Source organism: Raphanus sativus, chromosome 4, assembly GCF_000801105.2.
Source record: "Raphanus sativus cultivar WK10039 chromosome 4, ASM80110v3, whole genome shotgun sequence".
In the NCBI taxonomy this organism is placed as follows: Eukaryota; Viridiplantae; Streptophyta; class Magnoliopsida; order Brassicales; family Brassicaceae; genus Raphanus; species Raphanus sativus.
Genome location: NC_079514.1, coordinates 48501141 through 48519911, shown reverse-complemented (window position 1 = coordinate 48519911; position 18771 = coordinate 48501141). Strand labels below are relative to the sequence as shown.

General features: G+C 29.7%; 3 protein-coding genes across 7 annotated transcripts; 1 reads left to right on the top strand and 2 right to left on the bottom strand.

Annotated features, from left to right (window-relative positions):
- The first annotated feature begins 2356 nt into the window (after window positions 1-2356).
- On the top strand, window positions 2357-4573 carry LOC108852817 (putative metal tolerance protein C3). Of its 2 annotated transcripts, none has more exons than XM_018626300.2 (8): window positions 2357-2516; window positions 2596-2793; window positions 2887-3077; window positions 3205-3403; window positions 3506-3684; window positions 3755-3905; window positions 3994-4130; window positions 4263-4573. In XM_018626300.2, the coding sequence occupies exons 2-8, from the start codon at window positions 2610-2612 to the stop codon at window positions 4437-4439; spliced, it is 1218 nt and encodes a 405-aa protein (XP_018481802.1). In that variant the 5' UTR covers window positions 2357-2516; window positions 2596-2609; the 3' UTR covers window positions 4440-4573. The 2 variants fall into 2 exon arrangements, with proteins under 2 accessions (XP_018481802.1, XP_018481801.1); XM_018626299.2 differs by having other exon boundaries at window positions 2593-2793.
- Window positions 4574-5383: 810 nt separating this feature from the next.
- Window positions 5384-8153, bottom strand: LOC108848911 (E3 ubiquitin-protein ligase SINAT2). Its single transcript, XM_018622371.2, has 4 exons — window positions 7925-8153; window positions 6864-7169; window positions 6389-6775; window positions 5384-6117 (listed from the first exon to the last, which is right to left on the bottom strand). The coding sequence occupies exons 2-4, from the start codon at window positions 7089-7091 to the stop codon at window positions 5797-5799; spliced, it is 936 nt and encodes a 311-aa protein (XP_018477873.2). The 5' UTR covers window positions 7092-7169; window positions 7925-8153; the 3' UTR covers window positions 5384-5796.
- Window positions 8154-8761: 608 nt separating this feature from the next.
- LOC108848718 (uncharacterized) lies at window positions 8762-11287 on the bottom strand. 4 transcript variants are annotated; one of them, XM_057009929.1, is made up of 2 exons: window positions 11268-11287; window positions 8762-10282 (listed from the first exon to the last, which is right to left on the bottom strand). In XM_057009929.1, the coding sequence occupies exon 2, from the start codon at window positions 10236-10238 to the stop codon at window positions 8913-8915; it is 1326 nt and encodes a 441-aa protein (XP_056865909.1). In that variant the 5' UTR covers window positions 10239-10282; window positions 11268-11287; the 3' UTR covers window positions 8762-8912. The 4 variants fall into 4 exon arrangements, with proteins under 4 accessions (XP_056865909.1, XP_018477650.1, XP_018477651.1 ...); XM_018622148.2 differs by lacking the exon at window positions 11268-11287 and adding an exon at window positions 10624-11232; XM_018622149.2 differs by lacking the exon at window positions 11268-11287 and adding an exon at window positions 10834-11232.
- Window positions 11288-18771: the final 7484 nt, after the last annotated feature.

The window sequence follows — 18771 nt, the reverse complement described above, 5'->3', positions numbered from 1 at the left end:
TAATATATTATTATATAATAAACTAATTTATTTATTAACCCGAATTCATCTGCGGTTAATCCATGATCCAGTGATTCGGTAAATCATCTGATTCAGTGTCCGGGTCGGTTTCAAAACACTGGTTTATAGGATTTTTTTGTATTTGATGTTGACGATGAAGAATATAGCCTCTACGATTCTCCTTCTTTAACGCAATCGACGTAATCATTCATATAATCAATCCAGAAATCACATTCATCCCACCATCTCCTATTGAATGCTTTAAGAAAAGGAGAAATCACATTCATCGCATGGTCATTCACGCTTTAAGAAAAGGGAATTTCAAAAAAAAAAAAAAAAAAAAAAAAAAAAAAAAAAAAAAAAACTATCGCTCAAGCGTGGTTGCAAGTTTGTAATTCAAGTCTTCACTCGTTTTATAAAAACGTAGGATGCTGAAAAACAAAGAAAGCTACCGATATGTCGTAGATCGTTAATCGTTTGTATCTGTAAATGTGGGCAGAACAACAGCATTCTGTAAAATGTGCTTTCTATAAAATCAAATAAAACTACGAATACGCCATAGAGCATGTGTTGTTAAACTGGGAAGATAAATAAAGAAATCTTCATCATTTGTTTCTCTAAAATAAAAGATTCTTCTTTATCTTTTTCAAATAGAAAATTCAAAAAATATTCCAGTCAGTTGGAGAAATTTTTTTAAATAATGCAATTACAATTTAGTATGCTATTTTCGAAAAAATTTACCAATCTATCGAGCGTTCGTGACTGTGAATTGAAAACAATCTACAAAGGTATTTTTTTCCCGTAAAACAGAAGGTTTTTTATTTGAGAAATATGAAACAAAGTCCCAATTGTATTCTGCTTATAACCATTTGGGAGTATTCTGGCTTTTTCTTTTCCTTTTTATATGTCCACAGGATTCACAAAGTTCATAATCCAGGGGTCTATACACTTCAGATTTCGGCTCATTTTGGATTCAAGAAGTTTAAGCTGTCAAAGTGAAAGAATTTTTGGAAGTTCAAGTCAGATAAATTATGTGTATCGAACGTATAAAATATGAGGGTTTAAAATTTTAAATAGATGTGTTTTATGTGTGGGTATTTTAAATTTTAAATAGATGTGTTTTTCTAATTTAAAGTTGTTTTAAAAAATTCAAAAAATAACATAAAAGAAAAAATGTAGATTATTTTATTATATGGTTAATGTGATTGTTTAATTTCTTTTAATAATATAAAATTAAAAATATGAGGAAAGATGCAAAAATTATTATCAAATCTTTATTATTCATAATTGTTAATTGTCATATATATTAATCATGTTAGGTAACTCCATAACTTTATTTATTAAAAGAATACACATTTTTATATTTGGGTTAATCTAATGTGTCTAACAATTAAATTTTGGACCAACATTTTTTCAATTGATTTTTAAAATGCCACGTAAGATTAGTTGGTATCTCAATTAAGTGATAAACTGATAACTCAGTATCTTTTGTAGTTATTATAAACTATAGATTACAATTTTCTTAAATGTTTCCCTATCTATATAATGTTCTATAACAATTAGATTTTGGACCAATATTTTTTCAATTGATTTTTAAAATGCCACGTAGGATTAGTTGGCATCTTAATTAAATGACAACTCATTAATTTTTTTTGTAATTATTATAATATAGTTACAGTTTTTTAAAATGTTTCCCTATATTTATTAATATATAGGGGATATTGTTTCCATTTTAAATATTTGATGATTCATACAAACGTTCAAATATATATTATATATATAGGTCCTTTTTTTTATCAAAATATTATATATATAGGTCCAAGATAGGAAATTACATTGAAAATATTTTAAAGGTCGTTGACTTTCAACTTTTCTATAATTTTCTTTGGTCTCTTCTACCTTCAACGATCATCTGTCAAATTCCACGTTGTATTTTATTTAGGTGACTCTTAACTAATAATAGTACCCCCTTTCACAGGCGGAAATGATTTCAGACCGTTCATAATTGATTTTTCTTTTCAATTTAAAGGTTTCACTTTCTTGTATCTAACTTCTACTTTTATTTTTATTTTTATCTTTGTTGAGACACTCATGTGAGCAACATCCAAGTCTAGGGTTCGGAAAGTTGATTCATTTTGTACTTTGCAATCACATCCTAGTAAACACACATGTCGTCTAGCAAATAAATTGACATTTATCGTTTACCCGGTAGACAAAATCATCACGGAACAAGAACCTCCTGATAGGGGCGTGGATCAGACAAGCGTTCTTGATGCTTAGGCATGTGGGCAAGTACCAGCTCTTGTCTCTATGATCACCACCATGTTCTCTCTTACAATAACTAATTAATTTTTTTTTTGGTCAATACAATAACTAATTAATTAATCACAAAAATACAACGAAATTCAACAAAATTTCTTTTTATCTTTTTCTATAAAAACCATCTTCGTTTACAATCGTTTTAGCCTCTTCTTTGTTCATCATCTGCAATCATAAAAACTCCTCCAAAAATCTTGGTACGTATTTCTGTCTTTCTGTTTATTTTTCTTTTATGTTATGCTTATTTGAAGATGATTTTATTAATAATTCCAGTAGTTAACGACGATTCTATGGAAACACCGTTGCTTTCGTCAAACGATGTTGAGGCTGAAGTTCACAAACCGAAGTTTACGGGTTTGGTTTCAACAATGAAATCAAATTTTTTCACGGATTTGCCTCAAAAACTTCGATCTCAAATCGATCCGGAAGACCCTCTTCACATTGATGTCTCCAAAGCTGTAGGCCTCAAAAGTGGTACGTGTATCAAAGTATTTTGCTTATAAGTTTCATGAGATCTCACGAATATTAAAACAATAATGCTTTTTGAAACGTTTTGATCTTTTATAGATGAGAAAGAGTACTATGAACGACAAATAGCAACACTAAAATCTTTTGAGGAAGTAGAAAGTTTTGTAGCTCGATCACAAGATTATGTCATAGATGAACAAATCCTAGCAGAAGATCGAGCTGAGAGAGCTGCACAAGAGATAGCCATGCAAATCTCCAACTGGGCTAACGTTTTTTTACTTACTCTCAAGGTGTGACTTTCTGTTGAGTTATTATTATTTTTATCTTTTGACGAAGACTTTCTGTTGAGTTATTTTATATATTGATTTGAGTTATCTATGATGTCGATATGTTCATCAAATGTTATATAATGTATAGACATATGCTACTATAAAGAGTGGATCGATAGCAATTGCAGCATCGACACTTGACTCTTTGCTTGATCTAATGGCGGGAGGAATACTTTGGTTCACACATATATCAATGAAGAACATCAATATTTACAAATATCCCATTGGAAAGCTTAGGGTGCAACCAGTTGGAATCATCATTTTCGCAGCGGTTATGGCCACTCTTGGTATATAAATGTTCATAAATTTTATATACCTCAAAACTAAATACTATAAGTTTCTTGATGAAAATATAATTCTAAATTAACCATATATATGCATTTATGTAGGGTTTCAAGTGTTGCTTGTGGCAGCTGAAAAATTGATTACAAATGAACCTTCAGAAACAATGAGTCATGAGCAATTGATATGGTTATATTCAATCATGCTAACCGCAACCACTGTTAAACTCGTTTTGTGGATTTACTGCAGAAGTTCGAGAAATAATATAGTCCGTGCATATGCAAAGGTAATATATGTGCATATACTTTTATAATTTCATGTAAAAGATGGATATTGATTGATGAGTTATTATATAGGATCATTACTTTGATGTGGTGACAAACGTTCTGGGATTGGTTGCGGCCGTTCTTGGGAATGCTTACTATTGGTGGATCGATCCGTCTGGTGCAATTGTGTTAGCTATATACACTATTGTCAATTGGTCTGGGACCGTTATGGAAAATGCAGGTAAAATTTATAAAGTATTGTTGTTTGTATTCTTCAAATCTTATAATATCAATTGAATTTTCACTATCATTGTCTTAAATATATTTAGTCTCATTGATCGGACAAGCAGCTCCACCAGAAGTACTGCAGAAATTAACATACTTAGTATTGCGACAAGGTGCAAATGACATCAAACGTGTTGATACTGTTCGTGCCTATACATTTGGTGTTCTTTACTTTGTTGAGGTCAGTCTATATATATCTTAATATTCTAATCATATAGTTAGAAATCAATTTCTGATTGCATCATAAATTTATATGATTTAGTTAATTCTTAGCTAAGTTTACATATTGTTATATATGTGTATTTGGTTGTAGGTGGATATAGAGCTTCCAGAAGATTTGCCACTGAAAGAAGCTCATGCAATTGGTGAATCATTGCAAATAAAGCTAGAAGAACTTCCAGAAGTGGAAAGAGCTTTTGTCCATCTTGATTTCGAGTGTAGTCACAAGCCTGAACACTCCGTTCTTTCTACCATTCCAAACGATTTATAGAATTATGTATATAATTATATATGTGTTCTTGCTTGTTGCCTGCTCTTGTTTTAATGTTTTTGTACTTTCTGTCATCTGCAGTTTGAGTTCTTTGGTTATGAATTTTTGTTTTAATAAACTAGTGGTTCGATGGATATACATTTTACGTTTTTTTATTACTCATAAAACGTTTTACGTATCTATAATGACATGTAAAACATTTTACGTATCGAGTTGGGACATATGTTACATATTTTTTTTTCTATTATATTTTTCCCACAGATCCATTATATTTGAAACATAGATTTCTAATGTCAGATGTTTCAAACGTAAACATAGACCATTTTAGACCATAGACCATAGACCATAAAAAAAACATAGACCATTTTGTTTTCTCTGTGAAATATTCATGAACTTTCTTCAGTTTTTGCATTTTCAGTTAATAAAGTAACGGTGTTCCAAAACAATTAATATAGTAATTTTGTAAAATACTTTTTGTTAAAGGGTGTAAATTTTGTAAAATACTGAATGATTTACATGTTTATAACATGTAAACCATTCAACCATTTTAAACATGTTTCCAATCCAGAAAGCTGACGGTAAATTTTAACTGGGGGTGGTTAGCTTCTGTAAGAGATATAAGCTTGGTTAAAAACATGCAGCATATAGATTCTATGTGAAAGAAAAGATTCTGTAAAATGAACTTTGTTCTCTTTCAAAGACGTTAGTGAAAATTACTTGTAATTTTATTAGTGAAAATTACTTGTAATTTTATTAGTGAAAATTACTTGTAATTTTATTAGTTTCTTGTCATTTGAAAATTACTTTGATCAATAAAAAATGATATCGACTCTGTTACACAGACGCGCACACACATAAAGCTAACAGTTGATTATTATTTGTGGGATCATAATGATAAGTTCTGATTATTCTTTGATAGATTTGCAGACACTAACACCTTGAAGAGTTCCAATGATCCTCTTGCATTGAAATCACCGTTGTGAACCAAACAAAAAATGTACCAAACTGTTTAGACATGGTTTTACAACAGGAAGACAGTTAAAATCATGTCTTTTCTCCATTTCCTGTCTGAAACCAAAAACAAAAACTCAAAAGTAGAGAGAATATTATTCTTGCAGCCACTAAATAGTAACAATGGCTACCTCCAAACTGATTCATCAAAAAAGACTATCATCATCATCATCATCATCATCATAATGTCAACTCCATCCCCATTGGAGAAGAATCCATTATAACATGCTAAAACCAGACAACAAAATTCAAATCTTCCATATGATCATTAGATCTCTCTCCATCAGAGGCTTCTTCTTATGTACATTAATTTTTGCAAATCACTCCTCTGTTGATTTTTTCCAGTTTACTCTTCTTTCCAGATTCGACCAGTTACCCTCAACTTGAGTTCTTGCCTATCACCTCCAGAGAAGTAGAGTGCAAGGTTTCTTGGGATGATGAGACCGTCTTGACTGTCTCGAACTTTCCTGTGACTGTCACGTATGCTTCTAGGGATCCCTTGCCATGTTAGTTTACGTCCATGAGCTCCTACTTCCAGGCTGTAACTGAACTTCTTCGCCTCGTTTTCATCTCCCATGAAACGAAGAAACGCCATGTACACTGGTGCCATCCCTAGCTGGAAAGCCTCAAAGTGTAAACAGAACTGTCTCCCAAAACAGTTGAACACCTGCAAACAAATTTTCAAAAACCAAAACACGTGTTAGCAAGCAGGGTATACGATGTACAAATGGAGCGGTCGAACAGGTTCTCGATTGTAATAAATATATATTCAAAATTTTATAAACAGATATATAAATTAGGACTCAAAACTTTAAATTTTTAAATATGATGCTAAATTTATAGCCTATAATTTCGAAAATAAAAAGTTAAAACATGTATATATGAAATTATTAACTTTTAAAATTGTAGCATTTTTTATATATATCTAATCTAATTACCGTAAGCATCCATGTAGCATTTTCGACTTCATGTGGATTTGATTTTACATAACGGTGGTTGAAAGTGCACCCGTCATGCATATCGACTTTATGATCATCTTTAAGATGAACAACCAGCGTGGAGATATCACCTGTAACCGAACACTCAGAGCCAGCATAAGGGCAAGCGTAAGGCCTAAACCTGCAATGCTGCTCGTGCTTAAGCTTGCTGTAGTAAGGGAAAATGTCGTGACATCCCAAGCTTTGGTACCGGCACGGAACTTCCAAGGACTCGGCGACTTTCTCGAGCGCCAAGCATCTTATGTTGCCAAGCTCGTAGCGACACGTGGGGCACGTGTTCTGCACTCTCGCTTTGCAGTTGGAGCATAGCGTGTGACCGTTTGGACACTGGCAGAGTTAAAACAACGTTAAGAGAATATGAACTTTGCAAATTACAAAATTAGTTAGCGTTTGTTCACAACAGTGAGAAAGAAACCTGATGAATTGGAGGGTACATTAAGTTCGTACACACAGGACATTCAAGAAGCTCGTAGACACCATTGTTGGAATGCATCCCATGTTTTGCAATTCCTGCACTACTTGACTTTGTAGGTTTGTTGTTATTGCTATTGTTAACTTCCACTTTCGTAGTTTTGACCTCATAATCCATTCTCGTCGAGTTAGATTCAAGGACTTCCTTCAAAGCACTGCCTCCAGGTGCCATGGTGAGTCACTGAGTCCTATGCCCTTTTTTCCTCAGTGGTAGCTAGATGATTTACGCCTTTTCGATCTATTTTCTATACTGCAGGAGGAAAATGAGAAAACGAGTTTTACAATCCCTCAAACTGGAAGAAACATACAATGGAGCAGCCTAATGGGGTAGGACAGATACTTTAGTTCACTTGATGCAAGTCTTTTTTTTACTTTATTTGTAAGTAACAATTCAAAAGTAAATAGAGAATTAGAGCAAAGAATTATTAAATGCCCTTTCAGATAGGGTACCAAAGCAATAGGCCTCAAGCTTTGAGCAGCAATGCTAAAAGCTAGACCTTTGCAGATTCCAAGGAGTTCAACAGTTAACAGTAACCATCAAACCTCAATAGAGAAAAATTCAAGATTTAAAAAGGAAAACATATTCTCTTTAAAAGAACACTCTTTACTTAATCTAACTAGACAGAGAAACATAACAATGGATTCTAACTAGAACAATCCAATCTATGACAGCTAACAAAGATTGTGGTTTCAAATTTTGGAATTAACAAAAAATAATAATTTAAACAACATTATATTTTCTTTAATCAAATCCATGATTCAAAGACAATAAAATAAAGAAATTGTTTTCCCAAAAAAAATAGAAGATTTTTTTTACATTTCGAGATATATTTCCCCAGCTAGATTCTTCTTCTTCACACGATGCATAATGATAATTTAACATAAACCATTGACCCAAGAATCCGACCCGAAAACCCAATCCCAGAATTTGGTGATTTTTGATATTTATTCCCAATTTCAAAGAAAAAAAAAACAAATTCAAAAGGAGAGAAAGTTTATTATTACCAGACTTGGAGATCGCGTGTTTTGTTTGATTCGGATCCAAATCAAAGACGAGAAGTCGACGGATTACTCAGAAAACGAAAGATAGACGGAGGAGGAGGAGGAGGAGGAGGAGGAGGAGGGTTGTGTCCTGTCTTATTAATATTCGGTGAAAGGCATTAATATGGTGTGTCTCTGTTTTTGTCTTTATTCCACTTTTTTTTAAAAACACCGAATCACAATTCACGAAGGTGGTCTGGTTCCTTTTTCTAAGAAATGTGTTAGTCTTTCTTAGTTACAATTATTTATAGCATTTATTACATTTTGTATTGTACTATCTTCCTAATTATTTTAACTTTTGAGAAAATCTTCCTAATTATTATTTCTGTTTGAGATTTTTCTTTTACAAATTACATTATTCTTAATTTTATCTTATTTTTCATTTTTTAAATTCTAACAACAAAAGGAACAACATTTTATCATTCTAAAAATTTTAAAATTGCATTACATTTATACGTTTGTGACATTAGTATAAAGACAAAATAAGCAGTAGTAGGTAGTAAGTAGGTAAATAATGACTTTGAAACGAGGAAATTACAAAAGTGGTGAAAAATGATCTAATGACAATTTTTAAAAAAATAATAAAAACCTTATTGGCTCTGAGTTCGTGCATCGCTTAACGATAATCCGAGACAAAGACGCTCCTTTCCCGCACATAACATTTTCATTTTCTTTCATTTTTGTGTGTTTTTTTGTAGGATTTGTCAAATTATATTTCAAGTAAACAGACAATTAGATAAGTTCATAGGTGCAATGATTTCTTTTAGTTATAAATCTTGAAAGCCTGAAAATAGTTTGATCTCCCTTTTGTGGAATTTAACTATGGATTCAGGTTCAATTAGAACATAATTCCTGAAAAAAATATTTAACATACAACAAACCAACAAGAAACAAACTAAAAACACAGTTACAATCTTCTTCCACAGGTTGAAAGCTTTTTCTTTAATTTGTTTCAAGTAAATCTCCTTCTCCTAGGCGGACGAGAATCAGCACTGTCTACATCAGAAACCCTCGACCCATTCTCATTCCTTCTCCTCGAAGAAGATGTCGAAAGAGTGACCATTGAATCAATCTCAACCGCGGTATCCACCTGACTCTCAGAGTTTATAACAGCTTGAATGCTTGAGAAAGAGTCTCTATCATCAACCACAACAGGAGCATGATGGTGCTGCAGCTCTTGGTTGTTGTGGTTCCTTCCCAATGGATGAGTTCTAAAATACGCGTCAACAAGCCTCTCAGCAGAGCTCAACGCAGAGGTGACGTTCGAGATTCTTGCTACTCTTTGCGACTGTAACTGTCTCCTGATCAACAGAGGATGAAACCTCGTGCTGGTGGTCTCTCCTTCAACGTTGGGGTTCAGATCAATATCCTCTGCTGCTGCTGCAACACTAGCCTGGTTCTGCTCTGATCTAACTCCCCTAGAAGTCATCAACCTGTTAAGAATCGAATTGGCTCGATCGTTAACTCTTTCCAACGCCTCCCGGTTGCTAAAATCAGGGACAAGGGTCGAGTCCCTGTCGAACCTGCTCTGTATACGTCTAATCATCTCTTCCATCGGTATCGTAAAAGGCGACCTTTGAATAGCACTCCTCAAGCTCTCTACGCGTCTCGCGTGAGGTCTCATGGGGATCTTGGTATCTAAACACTCTACAACAAGTTCTCTTTTATGGTTCCCACGCCCGTATATCGGCGTCACGGTTTTGGAGGTCACTTCTCCTTTGCAGACAGGGCACTCCTTTGCTTCAGAGATGTTTAGCCATTGGAACAGACAAGGCCAACAGTAAAGATGGCCACAGCAGGTGAGAACCGGCTCCTTTGACAAGTCCAAACATATATTACAATCGAAAAAGTTACCATCACCGCCGCCTGTGCTTTTCTCAGCATCCGGTTTCTTCTCTGATACACTGTTGTCTCCAATGGCTCCCTCGCCGTTCTTCTCGCACATTTTCAGATTCTCGTTGCCTCCTCTTTCACTACCCTCGCCAGTCTGCAGAGCAACTCCTCCGTTTGCGGAACTTCCCATCAACTGGGTCAAATCTATAGTCATGGTTTCGGACAGAACCGGGATGATGGGGAGATTAAGCTGTCTGAACCGCGTCCTATGCCGGGTTCTGATCCTCGTAACAGCGTCTGAAGATCTCTCAGATGGTGGCTCATTAATAGTCCAATCAGCCAAATCCACAGTTTCATTTAGCACCCCATGGAGATCTGACGAGTCAGGAGGACCAGGGCCTAGATTCAAATCCAGGTTCATTGTGTCGGCTAACTCTTCACCCATCAATAAACAAAGAGTAAAAGGCTCTTGCTTTTCACTTTGTTATCCTGCAAGGAAGAGAAACAAAAGACCCAATATAAGCGGTTCACAAGTTGTTTAGATAAGACTTGGAGAAAGTTACATCTCATAAAACAATCAATCTAGCATTCTTTTGTAGGAAGGAACACAGTTTATTTTTTTCAAACGTAAGTAAACAACCTAAGAAACACCAAATATAAGTTACATAAGAAAGAATCAATACACAACGTTTGGGAAAGTAGATTATCTCGGTCGGACAATCATCCAATCAAAGACGACAATTACACTAAAGACAATGACAATCACAGTTTTGAAAGGGATATGATTTTTATCAAAATCCAAACAAAAATCAGAAGAAGAGATTATGTACCTAGCGTGGATGAAAAGCAATTTGGGGGGGGGGGGGGGGGGGGGGGTGAGTTTGGTATATTCTCTTCAGATTCGCTTCAGATTCAAGTCTGAAGAAAGCTAATTACTGAACCAACCCTAAGATCTCCAATAACAATTTTGGGGATTATCAAGAATCATGAAACCCTAATTTGAACTCTCTGGACTCTCGATCTGGAGAAGAATTAAGGACCTGGAGGTGGGATTAGGTGGTCATAAGAAAGAGCACGGTCGATCGATCGATCAGCTAAAACACCTAAAGCTCAAAGCTTTAGCTGATAACGCCATGGAAGGAAGATTCGCTCTTTCTTACTTTTAGGATACAAACGTCCAATCAAACTGGGCTAACGAACCGAAATCTCTAAAGCAGAGAGAAAGAGGAGGGAAAGGGAGAGGGAGAGGGACTGTGTAGAGTTCCACGCGATGATCACGCTCTTTTTTGATCGGACGGGTAGGGAATTATCAGAATCATTTTGAGTTTCTAACTTTCTTTCACTTCTAATTATGTGCACCCCTTCTCTCTCTCTGGAGTTTAATCTTCAAAAGTAACTATGGACCGAATTGATTTCTACAAATCTATACCCAATTCCTTTTTTCTTTCTATGTAAACCAAATTTCATTACGTACCCTTCGTTTTTGGTGTGGAAGCCATTGTTTAGATGCTAACTTTTACCTTTTAATACAATACTAGAGTTTGGAACAGCACATATGTGTTGGTGTTTATTTTCATTTTTGCGTAGATCGAATATAAGCAATCTCATGATTTTTTTTTTGTTTGTCCCCTTCTTGTTAACTTCACAAACAAACTTTGATGTATATTGATGGAAGACACTTTATAGTTTCTCCCTTTAGCATTCGTCTCTTACTTATACTGTGATTTCTAAATTTACTATCAATTTTTTTCACTCATGTTTACATATTTAAACTATTCTGTTGAGAAAAATATTTTGAATAAAATATCATAAATACCAAAACTATATAATGAAGATGTATCATAATTTTTTGTCTATATATATGCTCCTATTTTTCATGTCTCAATTTTCTTTCATCTCCAAATCACCTATGATTTGAAAATAAATTTCTGAAAGTTGTTAATAATGGCACCGACTGTTTTATTACCTTGGTTGAATGAGAAACATGAAGAAACAGAAGCTGTGGAGGATGATGAAATTCTCTCCAAGTCTTGTTTTTTCATAGCTCATCAAATAGATGTAGAATAAAGAATATTTCTTGTTTTTTTACACACAATCAATCACACTGTTAGATTTATGTTATCTTGTTTTGACAGAGAATCAGAAGTATAATAAAGAATGAAATATTTATAAAAATCGCATCACCAATTCAAATCAGAATAAGGTAAAAACATATAAAACATTTATCTATTTTATTAATAATAAATACAGTATAAGAGCAACATTTTGTAATTTTGTTTAAATTTAAATTAAACAGTATAGACACACATTCACCAAATTTATATATTTGACCTAGATTTTTATTTTATCTTCCATGTGAGTTAGTGAAATCTTAAACTGCTTTTTTTTTTAATTTTGAACAAAAAGCTACATTCTTTTTTCTCTCTAAAAGATTTAACTAAAACTATAAACTTCTCAACAAACATAACCTTAAACTCTATCTTTAATCCAATAATAAAGTAACCACTGTTTACCAGCTGCAGTTGCATTAAAATTTTCGATCAAAAATGCAATGATTTATATAACAAAGTTTTGAAATGATAGAAAGAGTAAAAGAAAAAATACAGTATGATTTGGATATACGATTAATTCGTTTTTGTTTAGATATTATATTGTTTACAGCATAAAGATTAAAGACGTACTTAGGCATGAGTGTAAAATCCGGAATCCAAAACCTGAACCTAAAACCCAACCCGTTATCCGATCCAAAATATAAAAATACTGAACGGATTTTGTAGAATGATACAAAAATATCTGAACCCGAAGTATTATTACCTAACCCGAACAGGTAATAAGAAATTAATAGTTAATATAAATATTTTAATATATATATATATATGTACTTCAATTATTAAATTCAATACTTATAGTAGTATGATATATAATAATAAATATTAAAATTTTAGAAAATAATAATTTAAGTGCACAATTAGTTATAAATAAATATTTATAATTTGTTCATTCAAATAACAAGTTTACTCTCTATAAGGTAATGTATATTGTTTAAAATGATGTTTGTTTTCATGCCTAATTTAATATTTTATTGTTATTTTATTAATTTTACGAGGTAATTTTCTCGTACTCATGCACAGATATAAATATTTACAAAGTAAATACATTATAACAACTTATTTACATTATTAAAATGTATTAGTATTTTGTTTTAATTTTTAATTATTCTGCTATTTATATTGTAATGAATATGCATGGTTTATTTTAAATAAAATTATGTTATTTTAATTAGACTTATAATTTTGGATATATAATATTTCGACTATTATTTGGATATATTAGATAAGATAGGTTTTTTCGATTCAACTAAGATATTTTTGTTATATAGATTAAAATTTTGATTAATTTTGTTATTTTCATGTAATTTGATTCTTATCTTATATTTATATATATATATATATATTTTTAGTAAGATTATGTATAATTTAACATATGTTAGTTTGAGAATCAAATAGTAAAAATGAACTAAAGTGTTAATCTATTCAAAGTTACATAAAGAAATATAACAATGATACTTAATTGTAATAGTTGGTTAATATATTTATATTATTTGAGAATTTTTTATTTACTTAGTAATATGTTGAGTCATTCTATAATTTCTATGTATAAAATATTACTATGAATGAAAATATATTATTTTTTATTAATGTTTGAATTTGTATAAAAAATCCACTGGTCTAGTTACTCATTTGTTGGTATGTTGCGCTACATATATTCCATCAAATTCAAGTATAACTTTCTAATCTAATTCAACCATATCATATTTATTTTATTCATTGCATTAGTTTGGTTTTCATCTTAGATGTATATAAATTGGCTAGTTATAAATATCCCCATGACTATGTTAATTTTATAAGACTTAGTAATTTGGTGTATGTTAATTTTCAAAAATAAAATTATAAAATTAAGTGATGATAGGTACAATTGTATAAAACATAACTGGTACATTCTAAAAAGGAAGATTGATTCTTTAATTTAATATCAAGATTATTTTTCTAAACTTTCCATTTTATGAAATCACATTATATATATATATATATATATATATATATATATATATATATAATATTTTAGATTTAAATTTTATAAATATTTATTTTATCATATATGTTATTTAAAAATAAAAGGGAGCATAAAAAGATTAAATCAAATTTTATTCATTAAAGATATCTTAGTTTAAATTATTTAAATTATTTTGTAATAATTTTAGAAATAGATTGATTTAAATAAAATGTTTAAATACTTTTAGAATATATATTATGTTGTTTAATATTAATTTTAAAAACGAAATATTATTTCTTTACTTTAAAATCAAGATTATTTTGTGAACTTCTCTTATTATGAGTTACACTATATATAAAGATATTTTCATTTTTTAAATTTATAAATTTTCTTTATTATATAGGTTATTTGGGAAAAAAGAAAAAGGAAAACTAAATAAAAAATAAAATAAAAATATTTAATTATGATAATTATATATATTTGATTCATTAAGGGTATCATCACAATCAATCATCGTGAGAGTTAATGTGAGTGCAACACGTAGGAAAGTAATTCCTCAAATAATATTATAGAGATGTGTGATAGATTAATTTTTATTCAATTTAGGTGTTTTTCTTTATGTTTTGTTTTAGGTTTTTGTTTTTTAGTTCGATTATATTTGAATCGAACCAATATACCCTAAATCCGACGATATATGATTACTTTATGGGTTTTATGACGCAATATCATTTGAAACCAAACCCGAAGTGTTATTATCCGAACTCGATCCGTACTAATAATTTTTTTATGGAATCTAGGAGCGTAAACCCGAAAACTCGAAAAACCTGATCCGAACGCTAACGGGTACCCGAACATTCAGACTTAGACGTATTTCTAAATCTTTGGATAAACGTATAACATCTTTAATTCATATAGGAATCAATATTTTGGAAAACATATATTTCAAATCTATTCATGATATAATATCAGATAAAAAATCATTCCAAAAAACAAAGCACGATTGACCAAAAATCAATATCTTGGAAAACATATCCTACAACATAGCTTTTTCACAGATTTTTTCTTTTATTTTTTATATTTGTTTAGAAAATGAAATATCCCAATATTTTATGTTAGCTAAATATTAGTTAATCTAGTGTAGCACATACAATTATTTCTAAGGAAATTGTTGTTTATCATGTCTTTTGTAGTTTTATTTATTATATTATCTATAGTTAAGAGTTAAAAAATAGTGGCATTCACCGGTAAGTATAAAGATGATATTCACATTGTACTTCAGTTTTAATAGTTTAAACTAGACTTTTTGATCTGCATATCCGTGCATATGTATTTTTCAAAAATATGTTTCTATTGTTTTCATGTCACTATTATATATCATATATGTATCATCATATAATTAATTGTATTTTATATGTACCATCATAGAAGTAATTATATCATTAATAGCAATTTTCTAAAAGTCGGTTCACCTAGGTGCCCGCCTAGTCAGCAAATCAGGTATAAACTATACAAATTTTTCAATCCAATTTTTCAAAAAATCGGTCTATGCATCCAGAAAGCCGGCCTTTAGGCGCCTTCTAAACAATAATACTCTACTAGACGCCTAACAACAGTCTAGCGATTTTTATAACACTGATTAATAATATTTTTTACGTACGTACCTTCATATAAATAATCACATATATTATATTTTTAAAATTTAATGTAAAATATAAAAACCATAATTTAAGTTGGTGTTTGAAATTGGGATTTGTATTATATTTTGTTATATATACTGAAAACATTTTTTATAATGGTTATTGAAAAATATTTTAGTAAAATCAATTTTTGAGTATATGTTTATTTTTGAAATCAATTTTTGATAGAAATAAATTTTAAATTATTATTTTTGTTTGAAATATGTATATACAATTTAAATTTTGCTTTATGATTATTTTAGACAAGAGAATGTTTTTAGGTAATTCGATTGAGTCAATTTCATATATTTTAAAGTTGACTAAGATATATAGTTTCTCATAATATAATGGATTTCTATTTTTTCTTATTAATTTAACCTCATTATTATTATTTTTTCTTATATATTGATATCAATATTTTCAAACAGCATTATACGCTTTTTTATATTGTTATCCATGTTTCCAAAATAATCTCAAAAGTACTTCAGTTTTAATAATATAATAATAGACTTCCAATTTTTCTTATTAATTTAAGCCCATTTTTCCTTAATATATTGTATCAATATTTTCAAATAGTATTATACTCTTTTTATATTATTATCCATGTTAAAATCTTAAATGTACTTCAGTTTTAGTAGTTCTCCTATCTATACTATTAAAAGAGAAGTACAAAATAAAAATTGCCCTGAGTTTTTCATTATATTTACAATGTCATGCCACTGTTGTAATAAATAAAGCTATAACTAAGAATGATGTCTTGCCATTTTTACACCCAAAATTTCCGAAATCTATCAAAAATTGACTCATTCATTTCGAATTATTGGCTTTATATACTTAGCAACTCTATAATTAATTTGAAAAGATTTGTTACCATAAAGTCAATGGCCCTTTAACTTGCGGACCAAACTAAATTTACTGCAATATTTAAAACAAAAAATATATCAACAAACTGACATTGATTTCAAAAATCTATCAATAAACGTGAGAATCAACATCCACATATTAATGTATAAAAAATCAAATAAATACCCATTCTTATATCCATGACACAATAGATTGTTAACCCTAACACAATAACTAATCATATAATAAAATCCCGTGTCAAAAAAGAGTAATACAGTTAACTATTAAAAATGCATCATTATTAACAAAAAAAATAAAAAATAAAATAAATAAATACCCGCTCGGTCGAGCGGGTCATGGTCTAGTATATATTAAATGAGAAGTCACTTAACTAACTTTTGATTAAATGTCAATCAAAAATCTGGTATCCGTTTTGATCTAGTGTCCGCTCTGATCCAGTCTGAAAAATGGATATCCGGGGAGTCTGGATCCGGATAGTACTTCTATGGATCCGAGTGATCCGGATAGGGATCTGGATAGTGAAATTTTAGTTCTCGGTATCCGGATCCAGACCTATTATATATTTAAAATATTTAAAATATAATTATATTTATATATGTATAACATATATAGTCTATATATAAAATAACTAAAACTTTAGTTTTATTAAATTTAAATAACTTTTCAATTTTTTAAAAATAGTTTTAACTAGACTAAATAAATGGTTAATAACTCATTAAAATTTAATTTATATTTTTTAATTTAACAAAATGTTTGGATCCGAATATCCACGGGAATTTGGATTTTAGTCATGATATCCAAACCTCGGATATCCAAAAATCCCGAATCCGGATCCGTGTAGCAATTTTATGGATCATGCGGATCCGGATGCAGATCCGAATATCCTAATATACCCCGTATATCCGGTCTGTCCCACCCCTATCTAGAAATAATTAATATCACTTACCAAATAGTCTAAATGATTTCAGAAATAATAATTTATTGTAACTAATTGTCAAAAATATATAGAAAGAGTACTATTGTTTGATTAATTCTTTTTATATTTGTATACTACATAAAATAGTTAGTAGAACACAATTTATAGAGATCAATATATTGATTTTATATTCTTATAAAATATTATATTCGTAAATAAATTTTTTAATAATTACTATTATAATGGCCATTTATGTCTTATAAGTCATTTATAAAAAATTAAAACATTTATAAAATTATCTAACATGACTTAGAAAATTATTTTATCTTAATTTAAAATTATTTATATGAGTTTATAAAACATTTATAAGAAAAATAAATCTCATATATATTAAACGTGAAGTCATTAAGTGAATTTTGTTTACATGTTGATCATTTGTGAAGTCATAAGAAAATTGTTATAACTTGCGTGGTCGATAATTTTTAATTTTATTTATTTAATTTTATATTTAAAATAAAAATAAATAAATCTCGAACCAATTAATTCCACTTGCCAAATAATCTAAATTATATTACAAATAATGACTTATGGTAACTAATTGTTGAAATTATATAACAAGAATAATAACATTTGATTAATTCTTTTTATATTTATAATCTACATAATAAATTGAATAAAACTTTTTATATTTTTTAATTATTTTATTTAGATCGTAAATAAAAATTGATTCTAAAACTATTTATTATCACTTGCCAAATACCTAAATGATATTACAAATAATAATTAATAGTAGCTAATTTTCAAAATTATAGAAAATGTAATAATTTTTTATCAGTTCTTTTTATATCTATATACTACATAAAATAATGAATAGAAAACAATTTATAGAAATCATATAATGATTTCCTATTCATATAAAAATATATTTGTATCTATAATAATTATTAATCTCTTATAATGTTCATATAAGGTTTATAAATAATTAGGCTTTGAAGGGAATATATTTCACGAAACATGTGAGAACTTTGATTTACAACAAAAAAATTGCATTTAAATCAAATAATATTGTGAATAAGGTAATGCTATTATTGAAAAGAATTATAAAATGTATTTTGGTTCATTGATTGTATGTTGTATTAATATTTAAAGATAAAAGTAAATATTTGGCAAAAATATGTAAAAACTTAGGAAAATATTAGCAAAATTTATTAAAAAGAAATAAATAATAACAAAAAAATAAGAAAAGACCAATAAAGATGCATAATATGTTGGAAAAGTTAATGTGATAATTACATATATAATTCCAGAAGATTATTACTAATATTTATTAGTTATTTTTCATCAAATTTATGGAAACTTAACAACTAATTTTAAAAATTTATGACATTGTATACATAATATATATTTTCATACATATTTATATCTGTAATTTCGGGACAACCACCTAATATAGATTATATACGTATTTT

Excerpts from the sequence above, each read along its gene's own strand:
- LOC108852817 (XM_018626300.2), top strand. The coding sequence starts at position 2,610 with ATGGAAACACCGTTGCTTTCGTCAAACGATGTTGAGGCTGAAGTTCAC. Across the intron at positions 2,794-2,886 it reads AGCTGTAGGCCTCAAAAGTG|ATGAGAAAGAGTACTATGAA; the intron begins GTACGTGTATCA and ends GATCTTTTATAG. Across the intron at positions 3,078-3,204 it reads TTTTTTTACTTACTCTCAAG|ACATATGCTACTATAAAGAG; the intron begins GTGTGACTTTCT and ends TATAATGTATAG.
- LOC108848911 (XM_018622371.2), bottom strand. The coding sequence starts at position 7,091 with ATGGCACCTGGAGGCAGTGCTTTGAAGGAAGTCCTTGAATCTAACTCG. Across the intron at positions 6,776-6,863 it reads TGTACCCTCCAATTCATCAG|TGTCCAAACGGTCACACGCT; the intron begins GTTTCTTTCTCA and ends TAACTCTGCCAG. Across the intron at positions 6,118-6,388 it reads ATGCTACATGGATGCTTACG|GTGTTCAACTGTTTTGGGAG; the intron begins GTAATTAGATTA and ends ATTTGTTTGCAG.
- LOC108848718 (XM_057009929.1), bottom strand. The coding sequence starts at position 10,238 with ATGGGTGAAGAGTTAGCCGACACAATGAACCTGGATTTGAATCTAGGC.